The 19,061-nt window shown below is 48.1% G+C and overlaps 1 protein-coding gene across 2 annotated transcripts; it reads right to left on the bottom strand.

The window, feature by feature from the left end:
• Positions 1-392: 392 nt before the first annotated feature.
• Positions 393-19,037, bottom strand: Mettl22 (methyltransferase 22, Kin17 lysine). 2 transcript variants are annotated; one of them, XM_076937396.1, is made up of 11 exons: positions 18,936-19,037; positions 15,710-15,845; positions 12,555-12,768; positions 9,323-9,363; positions 9,095-9,239; positions 7,439-7,516; positions 6,935-6,988; positions 5,791-5,871; positions 4,247-4,349; positions 2,084-2,252; positions 393-496 (listed from the first exon to the last, which is right to left on the bottom strand). In XM_076937396.1, the coding sequence occupies exons 2-11, from the start codon at positions 15,725-15,727 to the stop codon at positions 461-463; spliced, it is 939 nt and encodes a 312-aa protein (XP_076793511.1). In that variant the 5' UTR covers positions 15,728-15,845; positions 18,936-19,037; the 3' UTR covers positions 393-460. The 2 variants fall into 2 exon arrangements, with proteins under 2 accessions (XP_076793511.1, XP_034363218.1); XM_034507327.2 differs by having other exon boundaries at positions 12,555-12,917; positions 18,936-19,032.
• Positions 19,038-19,061: the final 24 nt, after the last annotated feature.

The raw sequence follows: 19,061 nt of genomic DNA, 5'->3' as shown, positions 1-19,061 counted from the left end.
GTGCCGTGTATCTGCTAGACAAGCACCCCACCACCTGAGCTAGATCTCAGCCCACCACTGTGTAGTTTTCAATGGAGCCCAGAACCACATGCATGGGGTGAGTGGCCAGTCCTATGAGCAGAGGGAGCATGAAAGTGATGGCAGAGCCGTGGCCCTGCCCATGAAGTGCACTGTGGGAATAAGCAGTGCAAACAGGCAGGCGGTTTGCTTCCTCTGACCAAGTGGCTCAGGAACACTTAGGAGCTGTGTGACAAGTGGAGACTGCTAAGCCACCACTCTCTGAGCAATTCTTCTTTTAGGCTATTGTTGTAGGCAGTGATGGGCCCCATGAACCAGCTAGGGTCATGTAAAGGTCACTCACTGTATTTAAAATGACAGTATCTCAAGGGCAAGATGGCTGAGGGTTTGTCTTTATTTGAAATACATTAAGATAATAAATAGTTGAGGTCACAGAGGTAACTCATGCTGCTGGTTCTACGACGATCTTCCAGAGCTCCTGTAACACAGAGAAATGAAAGATTCTGAGGTTTCACAAAGCAGAGCCATATGACACCAGTACAGAGCCAGGGGCAGGAGCTACTCCTTCCTGTCTTTGAGACTCTGGCCATTATATGGTGGCACAGTGGCTGGGTACAGCAAGTCTGGAACTAGCCATAGGATATTGGTGTGTCACACTGTCACAAGGAAATGAAGAAGTGGGTAGCAGGTGGCCAGTATTGCCATTTGGGGGCCTTAAGCAGTCTCCAATGCTCCACTTCCTAAGAAGGAACACAGGAAGGAGCATGAGAAAGCTGGTCTTGCTGACACTGTCTTCTCTCCTGAGAAAAAGGCCTGATCTCCACAGCCAAAGGCAAAGAGAATAGAAGTTGCCAGATGGAGCTCTAGAAATCCAGCTCTGGGTAATTTTCAGGGTAATTTTGGGTTTTCAAATTCACTCTAAGTGCTGGGTTTAGAAGCTGTAATAGCAGGTGCCCTGGTTCTAAGATGCTGTCCGTCCCAGATCTGCCAGTTCCTGGCTGGGTGTGCTAAGACAGTGGACAAAAGGTGTGAGGCACTGTCACATGCTGGCTACAACTGCTGCAGGATTGTCAAGAGCCTAGTATGAGCCTTCCTGCTCGGCCAGAAGGGCAAGGCTCCTTAAAGCAAATGTGCCCATTAACACCATGGTTAAAACCATCAATCTGATAGGATCCAGAACCATTGAGAGACAACCTCTGTGTGTGTTTGTGGCAGAGTTTCTAGGTTGTAAGTTAAGGTGGGAAGGCTCATCCTGTATGTGGGTGGCGCTATCCTGAGGGCTGGCCCTTGACTTAATAAAAAGGAGAAAGCAAGCTGCACACCACCACCCATCTCTGCTTTGCCTGCTGACGACTTCCCTACTGGGAAGGACTGTCCTGCAAGTGTGAGCCAGAACAAAGCCCAGTCCTGCTTTCAGCAGATTTCAGCCAGGCCCTGCCTCCGTCCTCAGCACTCCCAGATCTTCCTGCTGACTGACTGCCTTGTGGTGGTGTGAACTGGGAATGTCTCCCACAGGCCTCTGTGTCTCAACACTTGTTCCCATCTGGAGGACGCACTGGCTGGGAAGGTTGTGAAGCCTTTAGGAGGCAGAGCCTTGCAGAGGAAGAGGAAATGGATCACTGTGTACAGGCTGGTCCCACTTCCTGCTCCCTGCTTCTCAGAGTGGACACAATGTGAGCAGCTGCCACCTGCTCCTGTGGCCTAGTCTTCCTTGCCACGATGACTGTATCCTCTAGACAGAGCAGCTAGGATACAGCTGCTTCAGGAAAGAAGTTGCTTCGGTTAACGATGTTGCTTCAGTAAGGAGGAGAGTACTGGTGCCCGGCCCCCAACCCCACTCCGGCTTCCTCTGGTGTCTTAACTGCCCATAGAGAACCTGACACTTAGCCATAGAGCTGCTGTGGTCCTGTGACTGCTGAGAACAGGTTAACTCCCCTCAGGGATCACAGTGTTAGGTCTGCAGCTTCTCCCGGGCAGACCATAGCAGACCATGGCAGACCATGGATGGGACGGTAGGCCTGGCCCATTGCTTTGCTTCCCACCACCCTCATGGGGCTGCACCTACCAGCTGCCGGATGCGCTCGTAGACGAGCAGTTGTGGGAAGGAGGTCTCCACAGGCTCCACCATGAAACGCAGCCTGCCATCAGCCAGCTTCTCCAATGAGTCCAGGGAGGCACGGAAGTGATCGTAGGCTTCACACGTGACGTCCAAGTGTCTCAGTGTGAAGTTGAACCTGTGGATTGACCACCAGTAGCACACAGTAGGACCAGAAAGGGCTCTGCTTCATCCTTACAGCTCGCTTCCTGCTCAGTGCATGTCTAGAGGCTGGCTCTGCCTTGGAGCAAATTCTTTCCTGAGCTTCCCCAGACGCCTGGGTTTCCAGAATGGCTATTGGCTCTACTTCACAGATGTGGTTATAGGAAGCTGACCTCACCTGCAAAGATGGCACTCTGGATACCAGTTCCTGCAAATGGATTCTGGGCAGATCTGCTGGCTGGGTGCTGAGGACTGGGTACTATCTACAGGATTGGGAGACATGAGGCTGTGGCAGAGAGAGGTACAGAACATGCTGGGAGCAAAGGCAGAGATGAGAGAGAGAACACAGAGGCAAGAAGGGGCGGGAGCGGGGGGGGTGTGAGGGAGAGGGGAAGGGGGAGGGCAGGGAGGAAGGAGAGGGCGGGGGGCAGGGGTGAGGGAGAGCACACAGAGTTCTCTGGCACCACCATTTGTACTTTGGACACCAGACTCTGTAAAAATGATTTACCTTGAATTAAACCTCTTCATCTGTCTCTCCTTTCGTTTTCTTTTCCCACACATATGCAGCACACATGTGTGTCTCGTGTGTGTGTGTGTTCATGGGTTTATAGGATGTGTGTAAGTGTGGAGCCCAGAGGCTGACATTTTCTTCTACCTTCTATGCTCACACATGGTCTGTCTTGCACTTGCACCCAGGCTTGTGACCTGGAGGCCACCACACCTGCTTGGCATTTTGCATGGGTGCTGGGGTGTTCATCCTGTCTAACACATGCTTCACCTGTTGAACCAGCTCCATGACCCTTCCTTCCTCTCTCTCTTTCTCTCTTTCTTTCTTTCTTTCTTTCTTTCTTTCTTTCTTTCTTTCTTTCTTTCTTCCTTCCTTCCTTCCTTTTCTTTCTTTCTTTTTCTTTCTTTCTAAAAATCTTTTAACGTGAAAAATCTCAAACATCCAAGAAGTCGAGAACTGTGTAACCAGTTGCCATGGCCAGCTTCAGCCATTGCTGAGTCTGGGTCACTCTGTCCCCCATTTTCCCAGAGTCCCTTCCATCTCTCTCATTAACAAGCACATGCCAGATACCCTGGCATTTCTCCAGCAAGTATCTCTGTATGTGCCTAGAAAGATAATAATTCTTTCTTCAAGTGAAATTAACAACTTTTTGTTTGGTTCTTGTTTGAGACAGGGTCTTATGGTAACTTGATTGGTCTGACATTCACTATGTAGCCGAGGCTGGCCTGGAGCTCTCAATCCTCTGGGTCCTATCTCTAAGTGCTGGGGGTCACTATGCCGACCCAAACAAGTCTTTAAACATTGCTCATGGTTCAACTTTTCCTGTCTGCCCCAAGTCTCTTATTTACAGCCTGTAGAGTGGGGATCAAGACGGGCTTTTCCTCCTCCTGGTCACTGTGTCTGAGGAGGAGCCTGGGGTGAACAGGCTGTGATGAGAGCCAAGAATGTTTAGCTTTGACCAAAAATCTGGTGTGGAAGCAGCAAGGCTGAAGCCGACAGATGTTGTGCAGGGGCTAGCCCACGGCACAAGGACAATGTGGCAACCCTTCCTTCCTATTTTTATTACTAGCCACCTCAATTTTTCATTTTTAAGTTTTGTTGAAAATGCAGGAACACAGAAAACATCCTTTTCATAGAAAAACAGTAAAAGTGATGCCAATGGCAGGCCTTAATGACGACGGCCATAGCACGTGGGAGACAGCCATGGCCTGGTCTCAGGCAGGTCCCCTCCTGACACTATCTCACTGTGGCTTTGAGACCATCACCCTAATGTCTTACAACTTCCCTGCTCCATTTGAAAATGGGGCCAGGCTGGCTGTGCTTGACAATAGACTTTAAAAAGACTGAATGAGGGGAAGAAGATGAGGGGAGAGCCCCAGCCCAGCACACAGTAGGTGGCTGACAGACACAGTCACTGCAGTGATACTGCAGTGAGGGATGCAGCCGTGGGGCACATAGCTCACCTTTTTTCCACTGACAAGATGGCGGTGCAGGCATTTTTCAGTCTGTGGACGAGTCGGGAGAGTGTGTTAAATAGAGCGGTAGTTAAGTCATCATCGTAGAACACTGGGGAGAGAAGGGGGTCAGGAAAAAAGTGCACCTTTGGGAGAGACCCGTGGAACCACCACGGAGTGGCTCCTTATCATCATTAACAATAGCCACTGAGGAGGACATTCTGGAAAGGTGCTTCTAGGACGTCTCTAAGAGCATAGTGAGGCTCATTCTCTTAAAGCCCTGGCTACATTGTCTCACAGAAAGCTGCTGTGAGCTGTTCTACATGTCGGCTACAGAAAAATCAAAGCCAGCCTCCTCACGGTTGGATGGTTTGCTCGGCATTCAGAAGGGCGAGGATGGGCATGAATATTCTGACCTTCCTAGAATGTGTGCGCATGTACGCTGCGCGTTTGAGCTGCAGTCACCTAGTCCTGCTGTGGACTGACTGACAGGCACAAAATCACTTGGTAAGTTGGGGGTAGTGACTTTGGGGACACATAGATGGCCACTGTCTGTCTGTAAATAACTCCCACCAAACTCGTCTTCCTTATTGAGATAAAGTTGAAGGAGTCATTCTCTGGGCTGTGGTGCCTCCCACTGCAGGGCAGGTGCTAATCTGCTATCTCCCTGAGGAAATCAGAGCAGGCCACGGTTGGTGTCCCTGCAACCACCAGGGCTGGCAGAGTGACAACCCATGTGAGCAAGGACATCCAGTTCAACAGGACTTAGGTTGGTTCAGATATGTATGGTCTATTACCAGGCAGGTTATTTTACACATACATTTTTTAAAGATTTATTTATTTATTTATTTAATGTATGTAAACACTGTCACACTCTTCATATACACCAGAAGATTTGATTATAGATGGTTTTGAGCTACTATGTGGTTGCTGGGAATTGAACTCAGGACCTCTGGAAGAGCAGTCAGTGCTCTTAACTGCTGAGCCATCTCTCAGGCTCCTATCTTAGACATATTTATAAAACTTTGGAAAAAGGTCTCCTGGTGACAATAATTTCAGTAAAGATTAAGGTGTGACTGCATCAAAACTCCTTTGCAAAGTACATGTGACCTTTTTCATAAAAATGGATTCTGTACCTTAAGGGCTTAAGGGAGGGTCTGGTGTGGTCTAGGCCATTCCACAGGTCATCAAGCTACCAAGTATATATGACATCTCCCTATTGACCGAGAAACAAAATTGAAGATAAAGTCTAGGGAGGGAAAGTCTGGGCTAGACACAGTGCCCTGGGGGATCCAGTGTGGCCTGGCCCTACAGGTAGCACAGATCACTGGGCTGTTAACTACATCTAGCCTTCTGCGTAGAAAACAAGTATTTATTATCTCTAGGTGCCACAGAGGAGCCACTGAAGCAAGGGGACACAAGAAGCACACACCTGTATAGAGGTCATCCCAGAGCACCTAACATTCCTGCTTTCCCTGTGCCTTCTACACCAGGGGATACTGTGACACATACAGGTGATGACAAGGACACAGGATGACAGAGGACTGTCTTACCTTCGGCTGCAAGGAGCACAGTGGTGTGGTCATACAGGTCAGTGATTTCTTCTTCTGACCAGCTGAAGGGGACTCTGGGATCTACCAAAGAAGAGAAGGCTGAGTGTCCGTCCATTCCTTCCTGTGCTGGCCACCAGCTCTTATTGCAAACTGACTGAAGGAAGCTTTGGGACAGAGACAAGGCTGAGCTGGGCATGGCTATACCCTGGTAGTTCCAGCACTCAGCATTCTGTGAGTGCTGAGGGCCAGCTGTGGTTACCTAATAAAGCTTCGTTGCATAAAAGAAACAAGGGAAGGAAGGAGGGAGGGAGAGAAGGAGAGAGGGAAAGAGAAAAGGGGAGAGAGAGACAGAGAGAGAGAAAGAGAGAAAGAGAGAGAGTGAGAGAGAGAGAGAGAGAGAGAGAGAGAGAGAGAGAGATGGGGTTGGATACAGGTTGACATGAATCTAGGGACAGCCACACAGTTGGGCCACCAGTGAGGGGTGAGTAGGTTTTATCCTCACTTACCCCTTGGCCAGGAGCCCTGTGAGAACATTATCTATCAATCACTATCCCTATCAGCTCACTGTGTGACACCAGGAAATTAGTGAAGTCACTCTGGAATTCAGTTTTTGTGTTTATAGAAAGGTTACTAAAACCTCTCTCAGAAGATGTCTAAGAAGGCCAAGGGTCAAAGGGTCACAGCAAAGTGTGCTGGGCAGGTAACAGGCATTAGTCAGAGTTTCCTTACTGACAGGGAAACGGAAAGAAGCTGCTTATAGAAACAGCCAACATCAGGTCTGACATCATCTGTGGAAGAATTTAGAAATTCTCGAAGCCACTCACTATGCTTTCTGGGAAGTTCAGGCCCAGGTCACAGACTGGGATCACATCCTGGCCTCTCTGAGTGCTCATCTCTCCGCTCCCACTCAGAACTGATTCCCTGAAGGTGACACTGGGAGGTGTGCACAGCATGTGGTCAAGGGCCCAGCATGTAGTAGCTGTTCAGAGGATAGCTGGGGCCCAGCAGCCTGTGGAGGCCTTCCACAAGATGTGGGGCTGTGCAGGTAGCCAGAACTCTGTGGCTCAATAGGTCACTGAGCTGAGAACTCTAGGTGCCACAGAGGAGCCACTGAATGAAGCAAGGGGACACGGGAAGCACACACCTGTGCAGAGGTCATCCTTCAGCCAGTCTAGCTCCTTGACCTTAACCACGCCACCTGCAAAAGCAGACAGAACTCCCAGACTGCACACAAATGGGGATAAATGCTCCTGCCTCCCCCACTCACCCTCAGCTTCTAAGCAGGCATCTAATGCCTCTCAGTTCCTCTACCAGCCCTCTTCCCCAGAGCCCCTTCTTCCTACATGTTCTCATCCCTGGAGACCGGTCATCCTAACATGGGATGGCAGCTTGGTGGATGATTTAAGACTGTGTGCTTACAGTGGAACTAACAGGATGGGCCAAATGCATGAGGGAGAGGATTTGTCCGTCAGCCTGGGGATGTCAGGAAAGCTTCACGGTGTCAGGGCAGGCCATCTATGCTCAGAAGCTGTGTCACACCAAGGAAACACCTGGCATCTTCCCTTCATCTGATTCAGCAAAGGGAAGCTACCACCAACACTGGGCCCGCTGGGTGACTCCCACCTGACCCCGACCCTCTGCTACTGACCTTCACCTCCAGTGGCAGCCAGGTGGCTGTTGAGGGCAACGTTTCGTTGGCACATGGCCAGGAGGTCTGTGCCGACATCTGGAATGACAGAAGGGCACACCATGACACATGGGTTAAGATATCTGTCTCCAGCGCTTTTCACGGCGAGCCACTACCATGGAAGGAGTGCCGTGCTTTGGTCACTTAAGATGGTAGCATCTCTGGAAGCTAGATGAATGTGAAACAATTCTGAATTGTTTCAGGAACTTCCCTGTGAGTCTGATGTAATTTCAAATGAAATATTAAGACAGACCTCAGTTTGCTACACAGGACCACTCATCACCCTAAGGAGCATCAGATGGGGCACACTGGTGTGCACCGCTGCAGGTGACAGATGGAGAGAGAACAGGATGGTCAGAGTGCTTGTCAAAGGACGAAACAGAATGGTAAGGATGATCTCCTTACTAATCCTAAAGGACACAAGAACGTGCTCTTAAAAATGTGCCTGTGTACGAGTGTGCATGTGTGTGTACTCACATAGCATATAGTGACTATTCATAGAAACTTCATTAGTCCTTAAGATTATGCACTAAAGTGTGATGGGAAATGGCTTTGAGGTTAAGATGTCACGCTGTTTTTGCAGAGGACCCAAGCTTGGCTCCCAGTACCCCCATCAGGTGGCTCACAACCATTGTAATTCTAGCTCCAGGGAATCTTATGCCCTCTAGAACACCTGTACTCCTAACACACACAGACACAGACACAGACACAGACACAGACACACACACAGACACACACGCACACACGCACACACACACACACACACAAATATAATATACAATACAAAATAAAATAAAAATAAGCTGAGGCAAATGTATCTCTGAGTTCAAGACTAGCCTGGTTTACACACTAACTTCTAGGTCAACTGGGAAACAGTGAGACTGTCTTTAAGGGGCTGGAGAGATGGCTCAGCGGTTAAGAGCACTGGCTGCTTTTCCAGAGGTCCTGAGTTCAATTCCCAGCAACCCTCATAACTATCTATAATGAGATCTGGTACCCTCTTCTGTTGTCCAGGCATACATGCAGGGAGAACACTGTATACATAATAAATAAATAAATCTTGAAAAAAAAAAAAAAAAAGAACATGTAAGAGGAAAAAGATGATAATTTCAAAAGACTGGAAACTATAACACACATGCAGACATGTGCAAATATTCATACATGAATAGTTAAAAGTACATTTTCTTTTGAGTCCCTTTGAGACTTGCTTGCTTATACTCTGGAACTGTATCTGGCCCACAGTGTGTGCCTAAGACATCGCACCCTGTTGAATCACTCTGGAAACTATAAAATCATGAGCAAGTTTCATCTTCTGCTTCCCACTTTCCCCTAAGAACAAGCTTGCTTCTATCATTAGACACAAACGATAAGCCGGTGTGTGAGGCCTACGAAGAGGACAGCCAGGGGATTCCTCAGTTGTTTGCTCTTCCCTGGAGGGTAAGCAAAGAAAGGGCACCAGACACTGCATGCTCATGATCTCCTGACTGCAGGGTGACACTGTGGTAGCTGGGTGTTGACAGAAAATGGGGGGTGGAGAACCTGGTGACCTTGTTCATTTTGACAGCTGGTACAAATCATGGAGCCCACCACTCCCTACTGCACAGGTAGAGTTGTTACCTGTGCAATAAACGGTATGTGCCATGGTGGCTGCCACAATGCTGGCAAGCCCTGTGCCTGCCCCAAGCTCCAGCACGGTGCATCCCTGGAAGAGGTCCTTTCGGAACAGGATATAGTCTGCCAGGAGCAGAGCACCCCGCCACACCTACAGGAGAAGACAAAGAAGCACAGTGAGTCAAGGCTCAGGAAACCCTCAGGGACCACAGGGAGTGAACAGGGCCTACCCACCTGCTTGCCTACATCCTCCAGGGTCGTGGCCATGGTGTGCTCTAGACAGGATAGAAACCAAGAAAGAAGCATCCATTGTGAAACAGAAGTGGACAGAAAACAGAGGTGGAGGTAATGTGGCAGTCTGCCCTCCTGGTTAGATGGGTGGCAGAGTTAAACGACCAAAAGAGAAGCAGAAGCACAGGCTGCACTGACAGGTGGGAGCAGGTTGGGAGCAGGTTGGGAGCCTCAATGAGGCCTTTAGATCACTGGGTGACTGTCATGTGTCCCAGGGACCAAGGCACATCAGGTCTGAACTCAGCTAAAGTATACATCTGTATCACACGACCTGAACCTCCATTCTAAAACTGAAACATATGTATATAAATACAGCTCCTTCTTAGCATGTTCTTATGCTAACAATGGTACCAGAAGCTAACACAGTAGAGTTTCATTTTATATATTTTTACAGAAAATCTTCATGAGAAGGGTGGTTGGTATACACTCTGAAGTCCAAAATATCTCAGAACAAGATTCTGATGGTGGGACAGAGTGGAAACACAAGATAAAAGAGAAAAAGAAACACTATAAAACACTGTCTCTGCCATGACATCAGAACTCAATCACATAGCCCAGGTTGGCCAAGGGACTTACTTTGTACTAAATGTTTGCAAATGGCTGTGTGAGGTTTAAACAAACAAACAAACAAACAAACAAACCAAAACAAAGAAGTTTCCAGAGCCTGTCAAACTCACACAAACTAAAACATAGTCTCATCATAAAATCTGAGGAGCAGGCTCGTTCACATCTATAACCCTGCAGTTTGTAAGGTAGAGAGAGAGCCGAGCCTTCTAAAAGACAAACAAAGCAAGGGCTGGAGAGAGGGCTCCTCAGGCAAAGGTGCTTGTTGTGCAAGTGTGGAACCCACAGAAAGGTGGAAGGAGAGAATTAGCTCCACAAAGTTGACCCCTAACCTCCCCATGTATGCCATGGCATGCATGTGTGCACGCACATACACACAAACACACACGCATGCACCAACTAAACCAAATGAAACAAGACTAAAACCCAAACAGTAGCCGTCTCCACCTTGGCTGTTGGTCTGAAGCACTACACAATCTACCCTTTCAGAAGAGGCATGCTAGGCCTCAACATGCGCCACCAACTAGGAATCAGAACAAAGTTCACCCACCAACCTCTCAGAGACACACTGCCTCATTGAACAGGAGCCAGCCTGGGGCTCACCCCATTTCACAGAAGCAGAGAGAATTTGGAGTATGGACCTGGGGAACCAGCTCCCCTGGAGGGATAACATGGCTCTGCAGTCAGCCAGGCACTCACAAGGACCCCGCTGGTGACTGACCCTTAGCAGCTGAGTCCTGGTTCCTGTGCATACACACAGATAACTCTGTCCTTGTGCACTGGTATAGTCAGACCATGCTGGCAGGAAGCAGGCCCAGCGGCTGGCTAGAAAACTGCTCATCTCATCAATGTCCCAACCCTCACACATTTGAAGTCAGTGGGGCTGGGCCATGAAAATGAGGAGCTCAAGAAAAAACATACTAAGTCAAATGTGTCAAAATGTTTTCCTAACGTCAGGTTGAAATAAAAGAGGATTTAAAACCAACCCTTTTTGAGTCTGCTAATCTATCACTGGCACCCTGCGAGAGCTGCATCCTTGACTCTGTGTAGGGGTGCATGCCCTAGGCTGAGTGATTGGGAGCCTGCTCAAGGCTGTGTGCACTGAGGGTGCATGACCCAGGCCTGCAGAAGAGCAGTAAGCCCAGCCCATGTCATCTGTGATGGAAGACTGTGCTGTGGTGATAGGGACACAACCAAGAGCCACCACTTCAGAAACTTAATGCTATCCTGGGGCAGGTGAGCCCCTGGCTGAGAGAGAACGGTCCTGTTAGAAGATCCAAGGCCACAGGAAAGCAATAGAAGGGGGCAGCTGGGAAGGCTGCCATATACCTGACCTTTCCTGTGGGTATTTGTTGTCCGCTGGCTGGCGGCCAGGCAGTATGACACACATCCTCAGTATTCTGGTCCTAGAGGGGAGGGAACATCCTAGTGCCTTTGCTGTATTCTGGTCCTAGAGGGGAGGGAACATCCTAGTGCCTTTGCTATTGCTGTGATAAAACACTGGCTAAAGGCAACTTATCTGGTTTATACTTGTATCACAGTCCATCAAAGGGAAGACAGGGAGGCATCTAAGACAGGAAGCTGGAGGCAGGGACTGAAGCAGAGACTAGGGGGAGTGATGCTTACTGGCTCATTCCATTTCTTATACAGTCCACTACTACCAGCCTATGGGTCGTGCTGCTCGTAGTGGCTGGGGCAGTGTTTCTCCACAGTTCCTGCCCTTGTTTACCTCAGTGGTGGACTGTGATCGGACACAGAAGGCAGATAAAGCCTTTCTTCCCCAAATAAAGCCCACTATCTCACTAAGTTAGACTTTGATGGTGTCCTTGCTTGGGTCTGTCATTGGGTCCCTATCTGGGATGAGGTGTTTACTTCTTATCAGAAATAAGTGTCACATCACTAGAGGCCCTTGCTCTGCCTGTTGAGCCCAGGCAGCAGGTCTCACAGGGTTGTCTCCGAGTGTCTGTCAAAACCCTCGTCTTGGGCCTTCTCACCTCTCCTTCTCATTGCCCGCAGCCCCCAGCTTCCGATCCACTTGATTGGCCCACTCCAGGTTGCTGTGAACTGATACCTGTCTCCATTCACACTCTGGCTACTGAATTTCCCATGGCTTCCTGTTTCCTGGAGCCCAGCCAAGCACCTTACAAACTCTCCTGAGCCACATACCAGGTTAGAGAACAAGGGAGCTGAAGGCAGGAACAGGGCTTTCTGGAGGAAGTAGTACCTGACTAGGACCTGGGGCACTTAGGAATGTGCTAGAAAGTAGAGATTGATAGCAGGCACCAGAGGTGAATGTGCAGCCCAGCAGAGATCCAGAAGTGAGGAGAACATAGAAGGGTCTGGGGTGATAGGGGCCAGTGCTCAGGAGAGGTAAGTGACAACTGTGTCCCCCCAGCTTTTAAGCTGAGTTATTTGTATTCCATCCTGAGGGCAATGGGAGTCTCTAGCAAGAGAAGATCTACAGGATTTGAAGAGACTCTTCTGGCTCTGGCATTGCCTGTTCCCAGCTCACTGGAGCCATTCTGAACTCAGAACTGATACCCACAGCTCTACTGTGCCCCAACAGCCACTGTGACTGCCTTGGTGGCCAGAGAGCACAACCTTTATTTACCTATTTTGATGATGCTGTGGGGGCAGCTCTCTTGCACTTGGTCTCCCGCGAGGTCATCTTCCTCCTGTGCTAGAATCATGGGGTGTACCTTGTCTCTTGCAGGCTCTGCTGGGTTGGGATCAGAAGCAGCCCGCGGTCTTCGTACCACATCCAGATCCCCATCCTCGTCCAGGGGAACACTCAACCCTTCCTGGATAGTGTTGTCATCCCCAGCCTGGAGGGACAAATCCTCATGACTGTGGCCACTTCCTGACCCAGCAGGAGGCGTCTCCTCTGTGGAGACGTCTCTGGGACCACTGTCCTGAGCCCCTGAGTCTGTCCAAGAGTCCCGACTCCACAGGAGCTTGAACTGGGACAGGAAGACTGTAAGTGAGAAACACAGAGTGAGCAACACCAAGGCCATCATCCCTTTCCTCTGCTTTGAGAAGTCTGACTGCCAATTGGAGATAGTTTTGTTTTTCTTTGGAGGCAGGGTTCACGTAGCCTAAGCTAGCCCTGCAGTCACTATCTAGCCGAGAGTGACCTTCCAATCGTGATCTTTTTAATCTTACAACCTAGTGTTTGGGTCGTACACAAGCACCATGACACCCACTTTTATGAGTTGCTGGTATTAAAACTCAGGGCTGTGTGTGCTAAGCAAGCACGCTACTAACTGAGCCACATGCTCAGCTCAAGTAGAGATACTTTTAAAGGCCAGGTGGGGGTGAACAGGCTAAGCCACAGAGCCTTGCTGTCCTCAACAGTGACCATCTGGGCAGCAGAAGCCACCAGAGCAGTAGCACCTGACGGAGCAGCCTCTGCTGAGTGAGCACCTGTGTAGGCATCTGGCCTGAGTCATGTGATGAACTGCAGATTACAGTGAAGAGAGCATACCGGCCATCTCATAGACATGGACTCTGAGGTGAGTGAGCTTGCTGAGTGGCCAAGGGAGGATGCAAATCCAGTTTGCCTGGTGCTTCAGGTGCTTCTTAAGGATGTTAGGTCAAACACACACACACACACACACACACACACACACACACACACACACACACACACACGGACTATCCTTCATCACTAGGAAGCCAGAAAGTCCCTGAGACAGACTTCAGTATAAGTGCACGAACCAGGGGAGATAGGTCAGAAACAAAAGCATGAGGAGTTCAGAGTAGATAACACGAGGCTGGGTCAGGCATCTGTCCACTCTGAGCCTGTTTCCACACTTGCATCCCAGAAATAAGGAACAGTCTACCCCCAGGTTAGCCAAGGTCAAGGCCAGTGCACAGAGGTAGCTCGGCTCAGAGTCCCCAGTCCTCTCTACCTCTGTTCCCTCACCTGACTTTACATTAGGCACAGCTCACAGCTATCACATCGAGGAGCAGGGGACATGGGAAGACCTGAGAATAGCCCTTGTGCCATGTGCAGCCATTTCCTCTTCCTGGGATGCCTTCCTTAGCTCTTTACACAGATCCTTTCTAGCTTTTAGTACTCAGTCCGTTGGCTCTGCTTCAGGCTCCTGTAGTATCACACCTCATATCAAGTTTTGAGCATCCATCCATCCATCTACCCACCTATCCACCCATTCACCCACTCACCCACCTATTCACCCACCCATGCATCTTATTTATCCATCTATCCATCCATCCATCCATCCATCCATCCATCCATCCATCCATTTATCCAGTCTATTATATATCATCTATTGACTTTCCCAACTACCCATCATCTATTATTCTATCTACCCATCCATCTTGCTCATTCATCTACCACTGTCCATCCAGCTACTTACCACCCATCTATGTATCTGTTCATCTACCCACCCTGACCATCATTTATTTCATCCACTTATCTGTCCATCTATCCATCTACTCACCCACCACCTATTCATTCATCTGACCTATCCACCATCCACCAATCTGTTCATCTATCCACCCACTCAACAAACATGCACACACCATCGACTGGGCTGGGGATACAAACCAGAATGCAGCATCTTAGGGGGCTTATATCTAGGGATTGTAGTGGCATACATCAAAGTAACAAGGGAATTACAGACTGTGAACTCCCTGCCCCGACATAATAAAACTGTATCTTATATGACACATAGTGTCAACCATATAAGGACTAGCAAATCTTTTTTTTAGCAGGTTAGGAAACAAGTAGTGTAAGCTCTTTGGGCCATAGGATCTCTGCTGCAACTACCCAACTGTCTACAGTCATAAAAACACACAAACAAGCCGCTCTGGTGGGGTTTCAATAGAACATTATTTTTAAAAACAAACCAGGACCAGGTTTGGCCACACAGGTTATAGTTTGTCAATGGCTAATATAACGTGTCATCTAACTGGGACAGTTATTGAAGGGGGCACAGAGATCATGGAGGGAAGGATGACAGGCTGGGCACACTGGCTAGGAGAAGCCCAGTAGAAGGCCACGTGTTCCCTAGAACCATGGGGGACTGGTGGGGAATCCACGTCAGGGTTGTGCTATGGTTGGGTTTGCATTTTTAAAAGCTATGCTTGGCTGCAAGATGCAGGGAAAGGAGTCAGGAAGCCTGTGCAGAAGAAAAGACAGGAGTCTGAGGAAGAAGGAACAGAGCCAGCCAGGCAGAGGATCGAGGTGACTGCCGGGGGCCTACAGTCACACAGAGCTCTGGCATCATTTCTGCATGAACTGTGGGCTCACTCCTGCATGCTTGTGCTAGTAGGTCAGGATGGGACACTCAGCAGGTGCTCAGTGATGAAAGGACTTAAGTGGCATGCTGAATGAAGGACTCCTATTCACTAAAGAACAGATAATGTTCGTTGCTGTTCTAGTTCTAACTATATCATGGATTTTTGTTTGTTTGGTTTTGTTTTTTTTTGGTGGAGGATGAGTGGTTAAAAAAAAAAAGAGAGAGAGAGAACATTTAATAGCAGAATCATAAAATCCAATGTGAGGCTCCACAGTTTCAGAATGGCTAACTGTATAGCAGTTGACTGAGACATATAGACTTTGGGTCTCATTAAATTTTGTAGGCGAATTTTGTTTTGTCAGTTTTTGCAATAAAGTTTCGATTAAAAAAAAGGGGGGGAACGGATGATAGATAAACAACTCAGTCTTTCCCCCAAAAGAAGTGTGTAAAGATAAAGGCCCCCACCAGGCAACAAGCTGCTCCACCCAGACCTGCATCTTACCTGGTTGCCCCATGCCATTCAGCCGCACCATGAGGTGCCTCTGGTTGGGGGTGTACAGGTGGACATCTGACAGCACAGTGTCACTTTTGAAGGTGACTTCATCCATGGTTGGGCCCATGTTATTCCTGGGATGCACCTGAGACAGAAGAGCAAATCCAGCTGGCCAAGGGAAGCCTGCAACACTTTCCTGGATGACACCCTCTATACTTCCTCCCTCACTTCCTCCCATGTCTCTTCTGTGGCTGAGGATCTGTCCAAGCCCTTTCAATAGCTTGGCAAGCTCTCCATCACTAAGACATACTCAGCCCTGTTTTTATTTCCAGACAGGCTGGTTGACTTATTCTGTATTTCAGACAAGCTTGAGTTTGTGGTCTTAGTGGGGTAACAGGTCTGTAATACCTGCACTTTTCAAACAGCCAAGAAAGCTGGGGAAACAGCACAGTAAATAATCATACTACCATTTTGATTGATGGAAAGCTAGCACTTTGACATGTGTAGTTACACTATCTATCTAATAATATATCTAATATATTTATCTCTGAATAATATATAACACCTACCCAATATGAGACTATCTACTCAATAGTAGAGACTGTCTACTTAATAATGAGACCATCTATCTAATAGTAGAGACTGTCTGTTTAATAATAGAGACCCAGCTGGGTGGTGATTGCAGCACATGCCTTTAATTCCAGCACTGAGGCTGAGGCAGAGCTCTGTGAATTGGAAGCCAGCACGGTCTACAGAGTGAGTTCCAGGACAGCCAGGGATACACAGAGAAACTCTGTCTCAAAAAAAAAAAAAAAAAAACAAAAAAAACCAAACCAAAACAAAACAAAAAACCCAAAAAAACCCAAAAAAGAGACCCTATATATAACAGATCATTTGCCTAATAACAGACTATATGCCTAATAATAATCGAGACCATCTACCTAAGAGACTATCAAATGATATATTCCCATCTAATCAAGACCATCTACCTAGTAAGAGACCATTTATCTAATAATGTATTATCTAGAAATCATCTATTAATACTTATTACCTATCTTATCTAGTGAAGCACATTACCTGTTATCTACTATCTATCTACTATCTACTATCTACCTATCTGTTTCCCTCCCTTGAACTCTGAGAGTGAACTTGCAGATGACGTGACATTTTACTACTGAATTCTTTCACTACCTGTGTCTGAGGAATACTTTTTTATATAACCATAAACCACAATTAGAAAGCCATGTCCAAGTCACAATGGTTGCAAACAGGAAAGAACCCCTTCCAACAAACTGTTCTATCCCATCACAGAGCACTAACCAGTGGAAGTCTGATGGGGCCTTGAAGCTGGGCAACTGGGTGTAAACTCTGCTCCCCCATCTCCCAGCTATGGACCTTGGGGGAAAATCCCTTTCCTCTCTGACCTGTTCTGTCAACCATATTCCCCCCTTGCAGGAGTGTGGGAGTGGGGAGAGGTGTATGTAGGTAAAGCTCTGAGCAGAGTCATTCAATCACAACAGGTGTAAAATAGCCGTGACTGCTTTGCCATGTGTTGGTTTCAAGAGCTTATTAACTGTGTCATCAAACTCTTCGGGACCTCCACTTGTTTTCAAACTGGAAGATGGAAACAGTTTAATTTTACCATCATAATTCAGATGCCTTCATGCTCTAACTACCCACAGCTGGAGCACCGGATATAAATGAATACCAGGCAATGGCAATGATACTAACCCAGAAAGTTCTTCTCCAAGCTTGCTTAGTTTTCCCTTCACAACATGATAAGCCAGCAAAAAAAAAAAAAAAAAAAAAAACAAAACCAAAAACAAAAACAAAAACAAAAAACCAACCAACCAACCAACCAACCAAACAAACAAAAAAAAAAACAAAAAAACAAAAAAAAAAACAAAACCAAACCCGTAAGCAGGTGTGAATTGGGGCTGGGAATCAAACCAATGTGAGATTTCATGTGAATGAAATGAAAGAAGTACTCACCACAGGCAACAAAACTCAAGATGTGATTTGGGCAGAGGGAACACAGCCTAGCCCTAACCATTTGCTGGTTCAAGGTAGACTGGCTCTCCTAATTCTGAACAGAAGACAAGACTCCTGCCTACAGTGTTTTGGGTCCAAAAAAAATCCTCTCTGCCATCTTTGGGAACACTGACCATGAATAAGAGGACAGACTGTTGTAATGGTGCACACATTTACACCTCAGAGAATGCATGCTCTTTCTGTAAGTGGAATTCTATAAGGACCAAATTGTCTTACATATAGATGGAAAACAAATTCACTACTAATTTCTAGTCAATTTTGTCCACTTGAAAGTCTCCACTATGCAGGTTTCCCAGGAAATGTGGCCTGAGAGATAAGTCCCAGGTCATGAGTTTCTCCTTTATGAGTTTTCCATGGGAATTAGAAATCTGGAAATAAGGGGGCATTCCTGTCTCTTTTGGGGCCTGTGTGAGGATTAAACGAGGCAATCCCTTCCAGTGATCAGCAGTAAACAGTAGTAACTACAGGATCATGTTTATAGAAAAGTGTGTTGGAAGACCTTGTGCCAGTTTCTCTACTTAGAAATAGCAAAGGCAGTTTCCACCAGAAAATGGAGAGGAGAGGCGACCAGTTCCTCCTGGGTACTGCTGAAAAGGCAGATGCAGGTTACAGGCTGCAAATTTATTCCTGTAGGGGAGCTGGCAGGTCGTCTAGGCGATTCTAGGCAGAGTCGGGTCCCCAGGAATTCTTTCTTTAAGGGCTACATCCACTGTTATTTCTAAAACCAGTCTACCCGGATCATGGGATTGAAAGAACTCCGCTCCTCCCTGGCGGGTGAGATGCACTCCCACTGGACAATCAAAAATTAGGAGCTGGGAAAGGGAACGCCAGGAAGCTGGACAACTCAGAGCCCAGAGGTGCAGGAAAAGGCTGGCCAGGCGCGCAGAGCGGCGTCAGGGGCTCCAAGGACCTCCTCCCTTCGCGGGCGGCCACTCTGATTTGCGGGCCAGCCACTGCACTCTGAAAAAGCCAGTCACTGACTCGGCCTCTCCTTCCCTTCCGAATCCCACACCAAGAGGGGCTGCCTCACTTAGTACGGAAACCGAGAAGTTCCATACAGAAGGGGAAACTGAGGCTGGGGGAGGAACTGGGGTTCAGGCTTCAAGGTCGTGGAAGCTTGGTTCTCAAAGCCAAGATGCTCCCTGGGTCTTGCCCGGTCCCACCCCCTCTCCCGAGCGCTTACCCGCCATAACCCTGGTCTGAAGTCCCACGCGGAACCCTGGCCGTAGGGCTCAGGAAGTCGCCATGACAGACGGTCTGCGCAAGCGTGATCCAAGCGCCCGCTGGTTTAAGCATGCGCACACTGCGT

Source organism: Arvicanthis niloticus, chromosome 6 (assembly GCF_011762505.2).
Source record: "Arvicanthis niloticus isolate mArvNil1 chromosome 6, mArvNil1.pat.X, whole genome shotgun sequence".
Lineage (NCBI taxonomy): Eukaryota > Metazoa > Chordata > Mammalia > Rodentia > Muridae > Arvicanthis > Arvicanthis niloticus.
Note: the sequence above shows the minus strand (reverse complement) of the source record. Positions and strands in the feature narration are given on the sequence as shown.